This window comes from Orbicella faveolata, unplaced genomic scaffold (assembly GCF_042242905.1).
Source record: "Orbicella faveolata isolate gen_17 unplaced genomic scaffold, um_ofav_v1 contig_48, whole genome shotgun sequence".
Lineage (NCBI taxonomy): Eukaryota > Metazoa > Cnidaria > Anthozoa > Scleractinia > Merulinidae > Orbicella > Orbicella faveolata.
The window spans coordinates 4,556,064-4,573,215 of NW_028301578.1; the positions used below are offsets into that span (position 1 = coordinate 4,556,064).

Consider the following 17,152-nt stretch of genomic DNA (forward strand, 5'->3'; position numbering starts at 1 on the left):
AAGAGGGACACTGGGCGCAAGTAAAACGGGTTCATGTCAGCAGTGTATCGTAGAAACATAAGCGCCTGAGCAAGCGAATAGTTTGGCGGGAAATCGACATGAAATCAATGTGAGAGGAATCAGTGATAGGTTTTGTCGTTCTATTTTCATACAAACGCAATGCCAAAAGCGAAAGACAAGACCAAAAGGAGAAGACTAGAAGAGCTGGAGGTTTGTAATGAGCAGTATTTGTGACGATCGAGTCATAAGATGTTCAATAACTTACATTGTTTTTCAGGAAGATGAGCCGAGTCAATCTCAAAGGCCACGAGCAAGGTAATGCTTGACATCCAATAATCTTAGTGGCCCTTTAAATATAGGTGCTCTGCCAGAAAAGTCCGTCAATTTGACCCTGCAGTATTCAAATGTTGATGAAAGTCAATATCCTGAAGATCTACATGTAAATGTAAGCTTACATGTACTTTAATAGTGTTCAACACTTAACAGTATCCAGAGGAGAACAATGAATAAGTTTAAGCTTACGTTAGATAAGTTTAAATAAATAAATCAATAAATTAATTAATTAATAAATAAAAGATAAAACCTTTTTTTTTTAATCCGAGGGTGTCCACTCGATGAAATTGATGATCAATGACAATCGATACCAACCGATACCTATCAGCGATTAATCGATTGATATTGGTAACCGATGACCAGTTGGTGAAGAGGACGTGTGACCTTTTATCGATTGCCATCGATTTCCAATGGCAATCAATGGACTAATTGGTATCAATTAGTATCAAGTGGTTGCAAATTTCATCATGTTTTGCCAATCAGTAGCCATCGCTGAATGGCTTTTGTGTGATTATTGATTGACTGATACTAATTTATACCAGCTACATGTAACTAAGGCCTAGTCCAAACATTGTGCTACTGCAGTGCCAAACTGAAATGACTTGGCCCAGCAGTGGTGTGACAAAAGACTGACGCTGGTTTCAAACGTCAAATTTAATTCAGTCGCGCCAAAGATCGGAAGAAGTATGCCTTGACTGAAAACCATTTTAAATGCTGGAAAGCAATGGCAGCTGATACAGCAGGCTAAAAATATTCAGTTTGGCATGACAAGAGCACACCGTTTGGATGTAGCCAAGTGACGCTACTGTCATGCGGCATGGCAAGGCCTCTCATCCTAAGTATATGTAGTTGCCAAACTTAATTCAATCTGTCGAACTGAGTGGTTTCATATGTTGTGCTACTGCTGTGCTTAAGTCACATTTAATTCTTGAATTTAGTTTAGCATGGCAGTAGCACAACATTTGGATCATATTAGGCCTAATTTTATTGATTGATTTATTGCTTTTCTGATCATCGATTGATGCAGTGATGGCAAATGAAGGCTGATATCCTATGCTGTACACTGTAGGTATACGATGTCATGAGAGTTGCCATTTTGATTGCATAGCCCTGGATTGTTTGATGAAAACCCTTAAAAATAAGCTCCCTCGCATTTAAGGCTTAACTGAAAACATTCTGTTGAACCAAACTGCAGGCGTAGTAATGACGAAGATGAAGAAATAGAAGTTGATTACACGCAGACTACCAAGTCACAGAGTCAGAAAACACAAAATCAAAAAGACATCTCTAAAGATGAACTCAAAAGAAAGGTTTGTCTTTTTTTTCCTCTCTTTTTTTTTGGGGGGGGGGGGGGGGCTAACTAGAGTGCAATTCAGGCTCAGTGTTATTCAGGCTAACCATCGGGGCTATCATTAAGGTTTGAGTCGCCTGTACCCTTGTACTCCACATCCGTAGCAAATGCCAGCCCTGACCATGACTATTCAAAACTATATAAACAGTAGCCTCCATTTGGCACGAAAATAGACTAGCATATTTGTCCATGGACATTATCTGTTCCATGGAGCGAACAGTTTTCAGAGAGCGTAGCTCGAGGAAGACTGTGAGCTTCGTGGAACAGATAATGTCCTAGGACAAATGTCCGAGCATAGTGTATTTTCACCCCAAATGGAGGCTATTGTGTTTATTATTTGTCAAATCTTTTTCGCAACACACACAGTTTTGAAAATTGAGGAATATTCTCAGATATTCCCCAGTTTCAGCCGGGGAATATTCAGTCACGTGACGTGTTTAGACCAATCATGCATGAGCGAAAATATTTAATAGATTATAATTGCTATTATTTCCAACCATGAACTTATACATGTATATTTGTTATTGTAACATCACTATCAGTGAAGAAGTCAAAGATGTATCAGCCTTTGTTAACACTAAGAGTTATGATGTCAGTGACAGTACAGATAAATCAATCATCTTGCTTTGTTTCTCCTATTTCTTTGTCTTTAACAGGTTGTTGAAGTTGTCAGGTATTTATTATTTTCGGACAGGAAAAAATATCCCATCAAACGTGGAGGTATGTGTGCAGTAATAATAATAATAATAAATAATAAATAATAAATAATAACAATAATGATAAAGACTATTTAAGGACGGTTAAACACTTAATAGCCAAAGGCTAATAAACTTGTGGCCCTTAGAAAATAAAACTATGAATACAAATATATACATGTAATATAATAAAAGTTAAAACCTAAAATTATGAGAGACGCGAGTATATTAATTACAATAAGATTAAAAACTTAAATTTAAAAAGTTAAATCCTAAAATGGTCCAAATGTTGCTGTGCTGCAAAGATCATTTTAAATAAATGAGTTTTTAAGGACTTAACAGAGTCTTGCTGCTGATACAGCAAAAGAACAACCTCCTTCAGTCTCACGCTTACAATTAGGGCAGATGGAATTACAGCTGGCATACCGCCTGCTTCTGTTATGTTGTTGCATTACGTTAACATCTAGACAGGGTGTAACTTATATTAACATAGAGAGGAATGTGAAGAATTTATTATGTTTTCTTACCCGACATACATGCACAGTTTATTATAAATCCATAAATAAGGAGAATTTGACTTGAGATCAAGAGTCACTTAATGCTTTTTTCCATGCACCCCTTCAATTTTAGACTCAAAGGTACATGTAGTTTTACTACTAGCAAATTTCCCATTATTCCTAAATTATTGTCCTGCATTTAAATCATGGCTCAGCTCTTGATGCACCTCACTTGTATGTTACCATTTTACAGATATAACAAAAAACGTGCTGAAGGAACATTCCAGAGCATTCAATCAAATCTTTGATCAGGCCAAGACAACTCTTCATAAGGTATATATGTGAACATACAGGTATAGCGTGCAGTGCTAGCATGACATGTACATGTACACATAGTGCATGCAAATATACTTTAATAATAAATTAGACTTAGCATAGGTTAAGAAATATATATATATTTTTAATGTGCTCAACGTTTCCCTGTCTTGATCAAGATTCAGCAAAACAATTCCATGGTGTACTCGTATTGTACATGTATACTGTTTAACTTCAGAGATTTGGTAGTACAAAGGAAAGGTAATGGAAATTCTGAAGGGGAGAGGAAAGTACACTGGAACTCTGGAGCAGTGGGAGGTTGCCAACCAAAAACCCTTTCATGGGAGGGGTATGGATATTCCTTTAAGTAAATATGTCTCAGTGAATAATTATCACATGATCATACAGACAGACTGCATTCATTGTACAGAAATCTAGTGTCAATCTTGTTATTGCTGATTGTGGGAACACTGTATAGTACATACATGTACATTTACATTGTAGCTACGTGTACTGTCTTAAAGGGTGTAAAACTGTCAACCTACACTGCACTTTTAATTGGCTTCATGCTAAAAACAATTTAAGGCTTTCATGCAAAAAGGGCATATATAACATTTTCGGTCGATTTTTTTCTTTTTGCAGGATTGAGCTAATTTTTGGCAGACTGACTTGTTTTGACATGAAAAGCATCATTGCGTAAGCATTGTTTTTGTTGATTTGCGCTTCGTTTTCGAGAAATAACATATGCAAAAAAACTCAGTTTTCCGAGCTGCATCTTTTGGAGCGAATCCTTCCAAGGTGGATTTTGACGCGGCGCAAACTTAAACGGTTACTTTTAGCAGCTTCGACAGCACGGTTTTTTTTTTTAAATAGATGTTTTGATTTTTGAAAGAAGTAGAGAAATAGACCGAAAAAAAAAAAAAAAATTGACCGACCTCGTATTGAACCAGTGTCACAACAAAACAAACTCGAATCCGGCCCATTCAGCGCGTTATTTGCTTGCCCTAATGAAGCAACAGTAAAAGAATTGTGTAATTATATGAATAATAAAACTAGCAGCAAATACCACGCTTCGGTGACTTTATCGTTTAGCGAAACAAAGGTTTCTTTTGTTTTTTGCTCAACAAAAGATCTCCAAAAGATACCCTTGGAAAACTGAGTTTTTTTGCATACGCTATTTCTCAAAAACAAAGCGCAAATCAACAAAAAAATTACGCAACAATGCTTTTCATGTCAAAACAAGTCAGTCTGCCGAAAATTAGCTTGATCCTGCAAAAATTAAAAATTGGCCCAAAATGCTATATACGCCCTTTTTGCATGAAAGCCATTAATTATTATTTATTATATGGCTTTGGCTTGTGGCCGATATAACGCGCGCTCTGATTGGTTAATTGTCACTGAATTGTAGGGCATTATTCTCCCGTAATGCCCACGGGCCGATTACGAATTATGCAAATTAGGAAGAGCCCGGTTCTGAAAATTCAAGCGCATTGAAGCGATGAAAGCCGATTAAAATCAGTACGAGAATATCAGTAGCTAAAAGTTTAGAGATATTTCTTTAACAAAATTTATATAGATGACTTACCAGTCGGTAACCTTGGCAGGCACTAGTGAAAAACAATCAAAGTTTGCCTAGTCTTAAGTAAAGCTAAAATCGCTAAGTAAAAAAACACCATCGGCAGATCTGCCATGCATCCTGAGCAGAACACCACAAAGAAATTTATAAGTTATCATCCTAGTCACAGCAATTACCGAAGTATTGAACTCCGTCAAAGTTCTCGTCAAATAGATTCCCTCGCTTTGACACAAGCAAGTGTAAATCAGCTTCCAGGATCATCAGATGTAAACAATCGGGCAGTTTCTGTCGGTAGCAGTGTTTCTGATAACTGCAGACGTTCACAAGGCTTGAAATGTTCATCCATAAATCCCAGAATGAAGAAGGCGAAGATATGTTGTCGAAAGCGAATGCGAAGATCGAGTTAAGCTTATTTTGAGCAGTGCATTCTGAAGCATTAGTATCTTCTTTCACCAAAAGACGGTTGGTTTGGACAATTTTGAAGCACTTGTTGTCTTTTCTATATGCGTTGACGTTTCACCCCAAAAGTCGGAAAAACTTCCCCATCAACTTGTGGTACCACGATACTAAAATACGTTTTTGAGGCTGTGACAGTGACTTTTCCGTAAAGAAATGAGTGTTTTTAACGGAATACGTAATACAGTGGTGAAATTCACTGACTGTGTAGTTTTGCCCTAGGTTTGAGACAATGAATGAATCGGTAAACGCGCGCATCGCCGGATGTAAATTGACGACTTCCGCTCGAATGATTTTTCTCTTTATTGATGAGCCATATAATAAACAACTTAATAACCTTGACCGTTCGGTCGTTACGGGAAAATCTCAAACCTCGGCCTACCGTATTGACCTCGCTATCGCTCGGTCAATACGGCAAGGCCTCAGTTTGAGATTTTCCCGTAACGACCTCACTCTCGGTTATTAAGTAGTTAGTATTAAATTATTATTTTTAGCGGCTTACTAAAAAACTTCAAAAGAAATAATAAAACTATTAGTTGTCCAACATTTTGATGTTGCTAACATCATTATCAAAGTAAAAATGACAGTTTTATCATGGTGTGAATATGAATTAGTAGAACTACTATAATAGGCATTTACGTAACTTTGTGATCTCACTTAAATAGTTTTGCATGGATAGAGTCAGTTTGCACATTCAGAGTTGGCTTTAGATCTTGATTAATTAGCATTTCATGGACAAGACAATTGAATTTGTTGCAACATTTTTTCAATGCTGATTTATATTCACATGGTGATAAAACTCATTATTTTTTACCTTGATGTTAGGTTAGCAACATCGAAATGTTGGACAACTATAGTTTTAAGTATTATTTTCTTGTTATAAATAGGTTTTTGGAATAGAAGTAGAAGAAATTGAAGTAGGCAAAGCAAAAGGTTACATTTTGGTAGATGCTGCTAAGACTGAAGAACAAGATCAGCTAATGGACTGGTAATTCATTTTTACTTAATACTAGAGAACCTTCATCACTTTTAAACCCTTCAAATGATATTGTCGGGGTGGTTACTCTATTCCCAGACTTATCCTGACAGTGCAAAGGGTCAGGTAAGAGCTCTTCCCAGGTCCCACATGAATGGCTCAATACTCTTAGAGAGACCAAAAGAACAAACAACAGAAACAATGTCGTTTGCCTAGCCCTGGTACAATAACAGCTACTACACTATGATGGCAAATAAAAGTACAAGCTTACAAGAAATACAGTTCCAAACCCAAGTTTATCAAAACAAGTAAATTAAAACTGGACTTCCCCAGAATATCAAAATAAGCCTCAAACCAATAATTCAGAACACAAAACCAGCTTTGTTTGGTATAAAGAGAGATTATTTTATTTCCTAGTTGTTATACCAAACCAAAAAGTAACAGAAATAAATCTCTCTTCACCTAAGGATGGAAAGGATGAGAAAGAAACTAACAAACTGAATTATTACACAGATAAACAGCAATGTGTACAGAGCTCAAATAAACAAGTGTAAAATGTACCCTGTGTTCTCTCCTAAGGCTGTACATCATACAGTGTACATGTATTTAGAGAAGCATGTGTTCTGATATTTGAAGCTAACCTATTTAATGCAGCCTGGAGGAGTGCAGAGAGAGAGAGAGCAAAAGGAGATGGGGATGGCAGTCATGGGGGGCTGCAACAGCATCTGTGAAAGACCGGTCCTGCAGGGCACGATCAGGAATGAGATGAAATGATGATAGATATAGAACATGAGAAAAGATTACAAAATAGAAACAATGATATTATTGAGAATTAAAAATTTTGTGTTGTGCAAAATAAAGCAAATATTAAATAATTAACCATTGGTGTGAACAATGATGTACAGTATTAAACAAAATATTCACAACAAAAGGCACTAAACATCACTCACACCAAAATGCAATTGCCAACCCCAAATTTCTGTACTTGGAGTAGTTTGCACTTGAAAGTGATTAAATACATGTTAAGTATTTTTCTTTCGTATTAATAAATTTTCCCTTAACTGATGTTGTTGCAGGGGAGATGATCTTCCCAAAATGGGCCTGCTAATGGTTGCATTGAGCTTGATTTTCATGTCTGACCATGTGATTAGCGAATGTAAGTACATGTACCTGAATTTATTCCCACAAAAGAGGGTTTCACTCTGTTTGGCTAGGTGATAAGCTTAACAGATGTGAATATCCAAGCATTTTTCAAATTTGCATGTGCATGTACATACTATTTGAAATCATTAACGTTATGTTTTGTATGGCATCATCCAATGTCTGGTTTGTTGTTTAGTTCCACCATCTTCCAGTCAAACAATGTCAGAAATGAAATGAAACCTTTAAAGCTGTAATTACATGTTTTTGTAATAGCCTTATAAACTGACTGTATTTTAATAAAATGTATTAAATTCAACATGCTGAAATATTTAATATTTGTTTGTATTTAGCATTGTTGTGGCACACATTAAAGAAGCTTGGCATTGAACCAAGGTACATGTAAATATATTACTCAAGTGAAGAAGATCAATTGAAACTAGTTAGTCAAGCCGTTTGAATGACAACATATTGAACATATTCAATTCAAGCCTCTTTAACATTAAGTCTTCTTGCCTTAAATGCTTGTAAGTCTACATTAGAATTACTTTTTGTAGACCTTAGTGCAATTTTGTGTGTATTTTTTTTTAATACATGTATGGCTTTTTAGTTTATTGTGTGGGATACCTTTGGTATCTCACACTATTGTCATCGGCTCATGTCTGTTAATGCAAATGAGTTTGTATCCCACACATGTACCCCTTGGATACCTATTTTATTTTTCAGGGTAGAACATGAAATATTTGGTGATCCAGAAAAACTTATATCTCAAGAATTTGTACGACAATGGTTGGTTCAATAAAAATAATAAGCTAAAATTTAATGACATTCTTTACTTAGTACTGTCTTAAAAGTATGGTTAAGGTGGCTTTTAGCTTCTGTTAGAGGGTGAACCTGTTTTCATGTTTGGGAGGAACAGGGATTTAACAGAAAAGTTGAAAAGCCTCTCATTTGGTACAAAATTAGTCCAATGCAGCATGTATAAATGGGTGGACATTACTGTAAAGTTCTATAAGACACAACCCTTTTAGTAAATTATTATTTTTTTTGGTTTTTACTCAGTTATTTATTTATTTTATTTTTTATTTTTTATTTTTTTTTGATTATTATTTTTTGCTGCCCCGCAAGCTGACTATTTGTGATTCACTGGAGGCGTGGTGGCCTTATGGTTAGTGCACTCGTTCCCGGAGCGAGTGGTCTGGGTTCGAGCCCTGGCCAGGGACACTGCGTTGTGCTCTTGGGCAAGACACTTAACTCTCACAGTGCCTCTCTCCACCCAGTAGTATAAATGGGTAGCAGCAAATTGTTGGGGAAACCTAACAAATTGCAGGGGAGTGACCTGCGATGGACTACCATCCCGTCTAGGGGGAGTAGAAATACTCCTAGCCGCTTCATGCTACAGAAACCGGTATAAGCTCTGGCAGCTATGAGCCATTCGGCTCCAAGGCTTCACTCACATATGCTTCACTGGTTCTCTCTTCTCTTGAGATACATGTAAGAACCTTGTCTCTTCTGCAAGACAAGTTTCTCATCTCAAGAGAAATGACATAAGAGGTGGTAACTTACTTTTGAGCAGTACTGTATGGTTACTTTCAGACATTTGCTCTGCATGTAATGTTCTCAGTGAACATGACACATAATACATGTACATCATGAATAATGCGTTCTTAAGCTATTTTCCTTTGGTTTTGTAGTTATGTGGACAGGAAGAAAGTACTAGGAGGTGATGAGGCAGCATATGAATACAGATGGGGCTCAAGAGCTGAGAAGGAACTCAGTAAACGACAAGTGTTGCAGTTTGTTTCTGAGGTATGTACATGTATATAGGAAACACACTTGCTAACCTACATGTTACACTTTTCACTTGCATCTAGCCAAACCTTTTTATTTTGCTTCGCTAGGTTTATCTAGCTTTTATGCATACTTCTGTGGATGAAATATTCAAATGACAGCTATTGAGAAGTACAATGTGTTTTCATGTGGTATTGTTAATTATGCTGTACAAGGTGGTTCTAACTTTTATTAGTCCGTCGATAAAACCCTAGTGTGTGACCATTCAAATGAAAGCTACTGAGCAGTCCCTTCATGTGGCGCAGTTTATTAAGCTGTACAAGGTGGTACTAACTTCTAAATCTGTGCATAAAACACAATTGTGTGACCATTCAAATGAAAGCTATTAAGCAGTACTTTCATGTGGTACTGGTTCTAACTTTTAAGTCTGTGGATAAAACCCTAGTGTGTGACCATTTAAATAAAAGCTACATGTGTTGAGCAGTACTTTCGTTTGGTCCCAATTTTGTTGTTGTTGTTGTTGTTGACATTTTTAAACATGAATTTGAATATTTCAATTTTGAAAAGTTCAACCGTTTTTCTACTGAATGACGAGTGGTACACTCACACAATTTTTGCCAATAGCAGGTTGCATTCGTTGAAAGGCAATGCTAATTTCATTCTTGTTGCATTCTTCTGCCCAGCTCTATGACACCCAAATGGACGACTGGACTTCCCAAATGAAAGAAATACTTGCTGAGGAGGAGAAGGCAATGAATGGCACCGAGTAAAAGAAATGCATCGGCAATCAGGAAGATACATGAAGCGGGCAGCTGTCTTCTCCGTTCTGGTATTCCGTGAACTGCCGGCCATTTTCTTTCCACATTGCTAGGCACTGAAGATCTAATTTTTGAAAAAATTCACATCAGCTACATGTGCTACAGTTCACACGATGTTCCGGGTTTGAACATCTATTCGGCCGTGTAAATAGAATGCGGAAGCTAAATATAGGTTGACTATTGTTGTGGATTCACAAAATTCATCTCACTTACATGTAACGCCTTCCTGTATGATTCATGTAAAATTATAAACAATTATTGGATGAGGTTTTTGTGATATCCGGAATAATCAAGGTCGAGGTAAGTGTTATCAGCCGAAGGCTTCGGCTGATAACACTAACAGAGACCTTGATTGTTTCGGATATCACAAAAACCGAATCCAATAATGGTTTATTTTACATTGTTTTAAGGAAAACAACGACAAACGCATTATCGTACCGAACACAGTTTATTTTCGACAAACCATATTCTTGCTTCGCTGTTCGTAAACTTGACATTGGTCTTGGAATTGCTTGCGCAACCTACGGATTATTCACTAATCTGCTAGCAGATTAGTGAATAATCTGTAGGTTGCACTGTTTCCCAGAATTAACAATGAGAAGACAGATGGTGACAAGGCTTTTTTTTTTTTCATTTACACGATTTCTTTCAAGTGCGACACGTTTACTTATGTCATCGATCTTTATCCAGCTATCTACTTTCCCTTTAGCTGCAGTTGTATGCGGATAGCCCTGCTTCCGGCCACGGTTGGTTTCAAAGTGTTCGTTGAGTGAATAACTTACTGCACACTACAATTCTTTTCCGTAACTTCGCGTTATTTGACTGCCAGAATTCTATGCCAAATAATATTCGAGATCCAGAGTTCAGATTTCGACGAAGCATTAGAAAGATCGCCAGCCTTAAGGCGAAAGCCAACCATATTGAAGTATGATATTTACTCTGTTGTGCCATGTAGCCCAATGTCTGTTTTGGACCTCTATTTTATAGATAGATTATTTAAGAGACAAAATATATGAAGTTAAAATTTTGAAAAAAAAAAAATTGTAATATTTCGGTTTCATATCGGTATGGTTGCTGTTGGGTTAATATGAAAATTACCCCCTCTTCAAGGTCGGATTAGCCATTATAAATAGTACATTATAAAATTATTTTCAATTGTGAATGTTGTGGTTAGAAAAAATAAAATTTATTGTTCAGTTTGTGGGCTATTCTTGTTTAATTTTCTTTTGTTGTTGTCTTTTTTTTAACCAGTGGCTTGATAGGCTCAAATGACTTGACTTGTGGAAAGTTTTAACTCGATGTCAAAATAAAAAGGTTTGAGTACAGAACGATGTGAAAACGGCTGACCTAATCATAGCGGCTATGGTGTGCCGACTAGCCGACGAAGTCACGATCGCGAACGACGAAGAACGAAGTCGCGCTCGGACTTTGGCCGACAAGAGAGCTTAGAAAAGAGAGAAACCATGTTGTGTTACTATCTGGTTTCTTTATACGTTATCAATTTCCGTCATTTCCTTAAATCGACAAGTTTGTGATCCATTAATAACCCAGAAATTCAATATAATGCAAGTTGTTTAACATCGGAATCCCTGAAAATCCCATACCAGCTCATTATGTCGCGATAAGTTTGCGCTACTTTCAATAGGGTGGAATTTGAAATGCGGTGACGGATATGGTCTATTTTCCTTCTATTCTTGGAGCTTTTCCGCCTAGATCGACAACTATTATGAAAACTCCAAAATCATTCATTCCATCTTAGGCAACCCTCGCACCTAGCGAGCATGCTCGTCAAGTTATATTCGCTCGTCAAACCGGTTGTACAAGGATATTACAACTTAAACACGCGAGCGTCACGTGTGCATGTTTCCCTTTCCTAATATGGTGAAAACGCAATTGAAGTTCGCATGTAGTTGTTATTGACCAACTGTGAGGTCAAGATGTAGAAATATAAATCCACTTGTGGACTGCACCGAGGGAAACTCAAGCTCCGCAGATGAACTAAGAAAATAACGACGATACTTTTAGATTTGTCGACTACACAAGCTTGATCAGTAGGCTAGTCAACCTTGTTCCTAGGGTCTCTCCTTCCCCCCCCCGCCCCCCCCGCCCCCCCCCCCCCCCTCTCACTGCTGGAGAGAGAGAAACACTTGAAAGATGACAGTTGAGGGTTATTTGCCAAACGAGGGGTCAAGAAGGCTCGATATTTTTGCGTTTTTCGGAGCAAGACGCTGTAGAAATCTGTAATAAGGCGAAAAAAAAAAAAGAGAAAAGAACGAGGCTAATATCAAGCCATATTGAACGAACAAACTTGTTCAATAAATGATTTATTTATGCGTCACAGCGCGCCATCTCGAGCCGGTAAGCATTAAACCCATTACACCTAGCCAATCACAGTAGGGGATTTGGTTCAGATGGAAGCCATTTAGAATAAATTGGCTATTTAAGTTTGTTACGATTGCCTTGCCAAGATTATTTGAAGGTGAAAATGATAATGATGAATAACCTGACCCTAGCGAAAACAGTAAACTGAATCGCGCTGAAGCGCTCGTAATTCGGCCTCATCAAGCAAAACAAAATTATAAATAAAGATCGTTTCTTCTGTTCGATTTCAAAACGAAACAACCACTCTTCGAAACTCTAGGGCGAACTGTCTGCGGTTAAACAACTGCATATACTTTCAGGTGCTTTAAAATTTAAAGTGAAGAAATATGAAACGGTAAAACGTGACGAGACAAAAAGTAATTGTTAGAAAAGATAATCTTTCAAGTCTGTTTATGTCGCTGCCAGCACGTAGGAAACTCCGGGTGCCCTGCAAGTAAAGAGAGTCTCTTAACGGATGCAAACATCATTGCAACCACAAGATTTTAGTTATAGACACTTTGAAACGAAAGCCAAAATAAGCGCTTTATTTACGTTTGTATTAAGGTCGATCACAAATTTCGCGTCGAAATTAGGAATCGAGGTGAAATAAATAAATTTAATTAATTAATCACTTTATTTATGTGTCCAAGTGTTTAGCACTGCTGTCCTAATTGCGGACACTGAAAGAAACAAACAAATATTGTAAATTAAACAGAAACTTGTTAAAAATCTCAACTGCTGGGGGGCTAATCAGCTGGCTATATATTTACAAGCGCGGAGGAGTTGAGTCTTCGACCACCAAATACAAATCCATCTAGTGGCGGTAAGAGGATTTGAACTCGGGACCACCAGATAACAAATCCAACGCTCTAACGACTAGGCCAAGCTGTCTCCTCAAAATTAAGTTGCCAAGTACAAATTAGCAAGTATAGCTTCGTTGCTGGTGAAAGCCTTGAGTTTCCTGTGCATATAAAATCCCATGAGGAGTAGAAAATATCGGTCCAGCTTTTTCCTCGTGCCAAGGCCCCGCCGGCCAACAAGGACGGGTGGCTCTAATTCTGGGTACGAGAATAACGTATAGCCGTACAATAGATCATGATCCAAATTCTCTTGAACCGTAATACCTAAAGGCAAGAGCAGATCAAGGTACCTACCTGATTCTCTCTTGCTAAAGGTCGCTTCTCTCTTTTTTAGTATTTTTATTTTTCAAGTTTACAGGACGCGTAGGAACACGTCAAAAATGATATGACCGAAGAATCGTAAGTCGTGTTAAGTCACGCTGTGAATTAGTTTGCTTGAAGTAAGCCACACGTTTTTTTCCTGAAATAGTACGATGGGGTATATTTGAAATGCTAGGCTCCTAAAAACTTCTTCTCCCTTAAGGTCCGGTAATACGGGCAACATTTTTCTTCAACTTGTCTCGCAACATTGTTGCATTGAAAGTTGAAACACTTTGTTGCGCCTATTACCACGTTTCTGACCAACTTGTCTCGCAGCAAAATACAGTGTTGCAAGTTGAGGCAACATGTTGTGCAAAGTAGACTCGAGTTCTACTTTCTGCAACAAATTTTAGTTTTGCTGCTCGTATTACCACTGAAGCTACAACTTGTCTCGCAGCAAATTTGAATTCAACGCTTGTGATTGGCTGTCGCGAAGCGCGCGAGCCTGAATTGGAAGTAGACCAGTAACTCTCGGAAAGTCATAACTTTGTCCTTTACGAAGACATCGAGGGCTATCATAGTCTTTGAGACACCTCGCTTGTTCCTTCAAAACAAGCAGGAAAAAAGGCAAAAGGTCAGGAAGAACTGTCGCAAAAATACAACTTTTCGCTTAGCTATCTGAAACGACACTGAGCTTCATACTGAGAGAACTTCGCTGGCACGGAAAATTAAGAAGAAAGTGACGGTCAGAAGTCGAAGTGGAACTTCATTGAAATGCTAAATTATATTAAAGAAGGCGCTACCTTTATTTACACACGATTAAGCAATTATACCTGTAGAATTCTGCAGACTTGCAACGCTGTATTTTGCTGTGAGACAAGTTGGTCACAAACGTGGTAATACGCGCAACAATGTGTTTCAACTTGCAATACAAAAATGTTGCGAGACAAGTTGAAGGAAAATGTTGCTCGTATTACCGGACCTTTAGCCTTACACGTGTATTTTGATCAATATTCATTGATACGTTTTTGCCCTCACTTACCTTTTTTACCTTACCAAGTCTCAGGCCATCTCTAATCATGCACCTAATTATTCGCGCGTTGGCCTCCGGATCGAGTGGTCTGGGTTCAAGCCCTCCCAGGGTGATGTCATTGTGTTGCGTTCTTGGACAAGTCAGTTCACTCATAAAGAGCCTCGCGCCACCCAGGTGTATAAATGGGCACAGGAAACAGAAACTGCAATAATCTCCGACTGCATTGCCTGCACTGTGAGTTTTCAAGTTTTTTAATAAAACCCTTTTCTGTTGAGCAACTGACTTAAACCCCCCCCTCAGCCAGGTATAGCTTTCATGTTTGCTATATTTTGACTTGTTCCTTAGTAACAGATGTTCGTTTGCTACTCTTTTTATTTTGTAAAGCGTCATTAAATATTTAGACCTCGCACGTTCCTCGCACGTTTGCATTTTCGTATGCCCCCTCCTCTCATATACCCCCTTGTCTTCAGTGTTAACCCTCCTTAAGTCCACCCCACCCATCCCTTGTACCTCGAAAGAGGTGTTCAACTCATAGCTCACGAAAATTGGTCAAAATTATAACTGACGGCTGACGACCCATGCTCCGTCTAACAGATGATAGATGAGACCCGCAAAATGTACCGATAGGTGAGACATGAAATTTAACTGATACCTAACAAAAATGCCGGACATTTCCCTGATATAACTGTGATAGCCTCACCTCCGAGTAGACCCTCTCAAAAGCTAAGGCTAAGTCAATTGAAAAAGAAATCAACTTCTCAAGGGCTTTACAGAGGTTTTAATGTAACCGAATAACCAGTTTATATCTCTTTACCTGAATTTTAGTTAATTTAATTACGAGGACATTGTAATCTATCTTCGTCGTCTCTAGATTATGGCACCTTAATTCCTTCATCATTTCGTTACACTCGTTTTTTTTTTCTTTCTTCCTTTGTATTACCTTTGTGGTATTAGAGTTGGGATTTCTGTCAGTCTTAACCATGATATGTACCATATTCAGAATAACCCTTTGAACCCCCTACCATGATTCAAACTGCTAACTGTCACTATTTTCACGAAAGCACTTTGATTTTCATGATTCTATCATAAGAACAAATGGGGCAGTGATTTCCAACTTGTGACATCCTCCACTTTTGAATTTTACCGACGTTCATTATAATTCAATTAACAGCAATAAGTTACTCGATCCTAAAACAAGTTATTTACTGAGATATTAAATCCCAACTTGACGGGTTGATTAACCTGATAGTGTGAACATTTCATTCATTTGAACAATTTACCCCCAGAACTGATAATACTCTTTCCCCTGACTCTATAAAAAGCATCTTGCATGCAATGGTACCTCAGCACGAAACACTGCGCTTTTTAACGCCGCGGAACTATTATTTTTTCTCAAACCTGCAATAAACAATTCACCAAAATTGATTATTACGACACAGTAAGGAAGCTTCTTGAAAATGCAAAGAGAATTTTCAAAGGAAACTTCCGTCTCCCGACTGATTTCAAGATATACATGCTGCAACACGCTTTGCCCAACGATGTAAAAACTATTCTTTCTGTCTCGCTGATTGGCCTAAACTGAACTTTATCCAGTCCTTAAAAAGTGTCTTGGGAATTAACTCTAGCATAGAGAATCTAAAGAATCTTCTCTACAGGTTAAGTAAACGTATCTTTTCTATCTCTTGCAAACCTGTTTGGTTTGCTGCAGAGTGTGCAAGAGTCGACAAGGAAGAAGGAAAGAGATAACTTAGCTGAGGTAAGCCTTGTTAAGTAGGCAAAAAACCATCAAGAACTTCGAGTACAAGGATGTGACAGAATCGTAAGTTTAAATTCTAGTTTAAGCTCTGTTTGCAGATTCTGCTTTTGCAACGGTAGTCCATTTCAAGACGAACGAGTTTACACCCCCTTAAAACGGATCAATTCAGTGAATCTCTCGATTCGTGTGATGAAATTTATTATTAGTACACTCACCAAAGTGATACACAGAAACAGGCCACGTGCAAGTTCATCATCCTGGCCTGTTTTTTTTTTTTTTTTTTTCTACCCATCGTCACTCGAATGACTGTTTCAATAACGTAACCAGGACGTTTTAGGCAAAGTAGTCGTGATTTCTTCTGCTATGGAATTTGACGTTCAACTGATGTTGCGTAAGACCTTCAGAGTTGAATTCGGTTGCTTCGGAACATTTTGTTCGACACGTTCTGTTTCATCGACGTCACGTGGACGTACGGTTTAGGCACTAAAAAGTCATTGCTACTCCTAACTTAAATTTTTACATGTGTAATATCGTAAGACCTTAAGATTTGAATTCAGTTGATAAGAACAACTTGTTCGGCATATTCACTCATTCTGTTAAAACCAGTTTTATGATCCCCTAAGCGCGAATTTAACCGGATCACGAAAACGTTGAAGCCCCAATAAACCAACAAATGCTACTATTAAGACTGTTTGAATTTCTAAATCTTGACCTATTTAAACAGTTTGAAGAGTTTCATAAGCAAAACCTCTAAGCTGATCTTAAAGCACAAGTCGCGATGGAGATGATGGATTAAAGACGGATTATTTCAATCAACAATTCTATGCAAATTTGCTTTTAGCATTTCAAGAAAGTAACTTGAGATAAACTACTTCGTCGTGAAGTTTTGGGAAA

At 37.8% G+C, this 17,152-nt stretch overlaps 1 protein-coding gene across 1 annotated transcript; it reads left to right on the top strand.

Moving 5' to 3' along the window:
* Positions 1 to 2: 2 nt before the first annotated feature.
* LOC110054787 (non-structural maintenance of chromosomes element 3 homolog) lies at positions 3 to 11,149 on the top strand. Its single transcript, XM_089280777.1, has 11 exons — positions 3 to 210; positions 278 to 315; positions 1,529 to 1,643; positions 2,341 to 2,404; positions 3,130 to 3,209; positions 6,111 to 6,211; positions 7,276 to 7,355; positions 7,693 to 7,735; positions 8,066 to 8,128; positions 9,034 to 9,148; positions 9,814 to 11,149. The coding sequence occupies exons 1-11, from the start codon at positions 160 to 162 to the stop codon at positions 9,898 to 9,900; spliced, it is 837 nt and encodes a 278-aa protein (XP_089136903.1). The 5' UTR covers positions 3 to 159; the 3' UTR covers positions 9,901 to 11,149.
* The last annotated feature ends 6,003 nt before the right edge of the window (positions 11,150 to 17,152 follow it).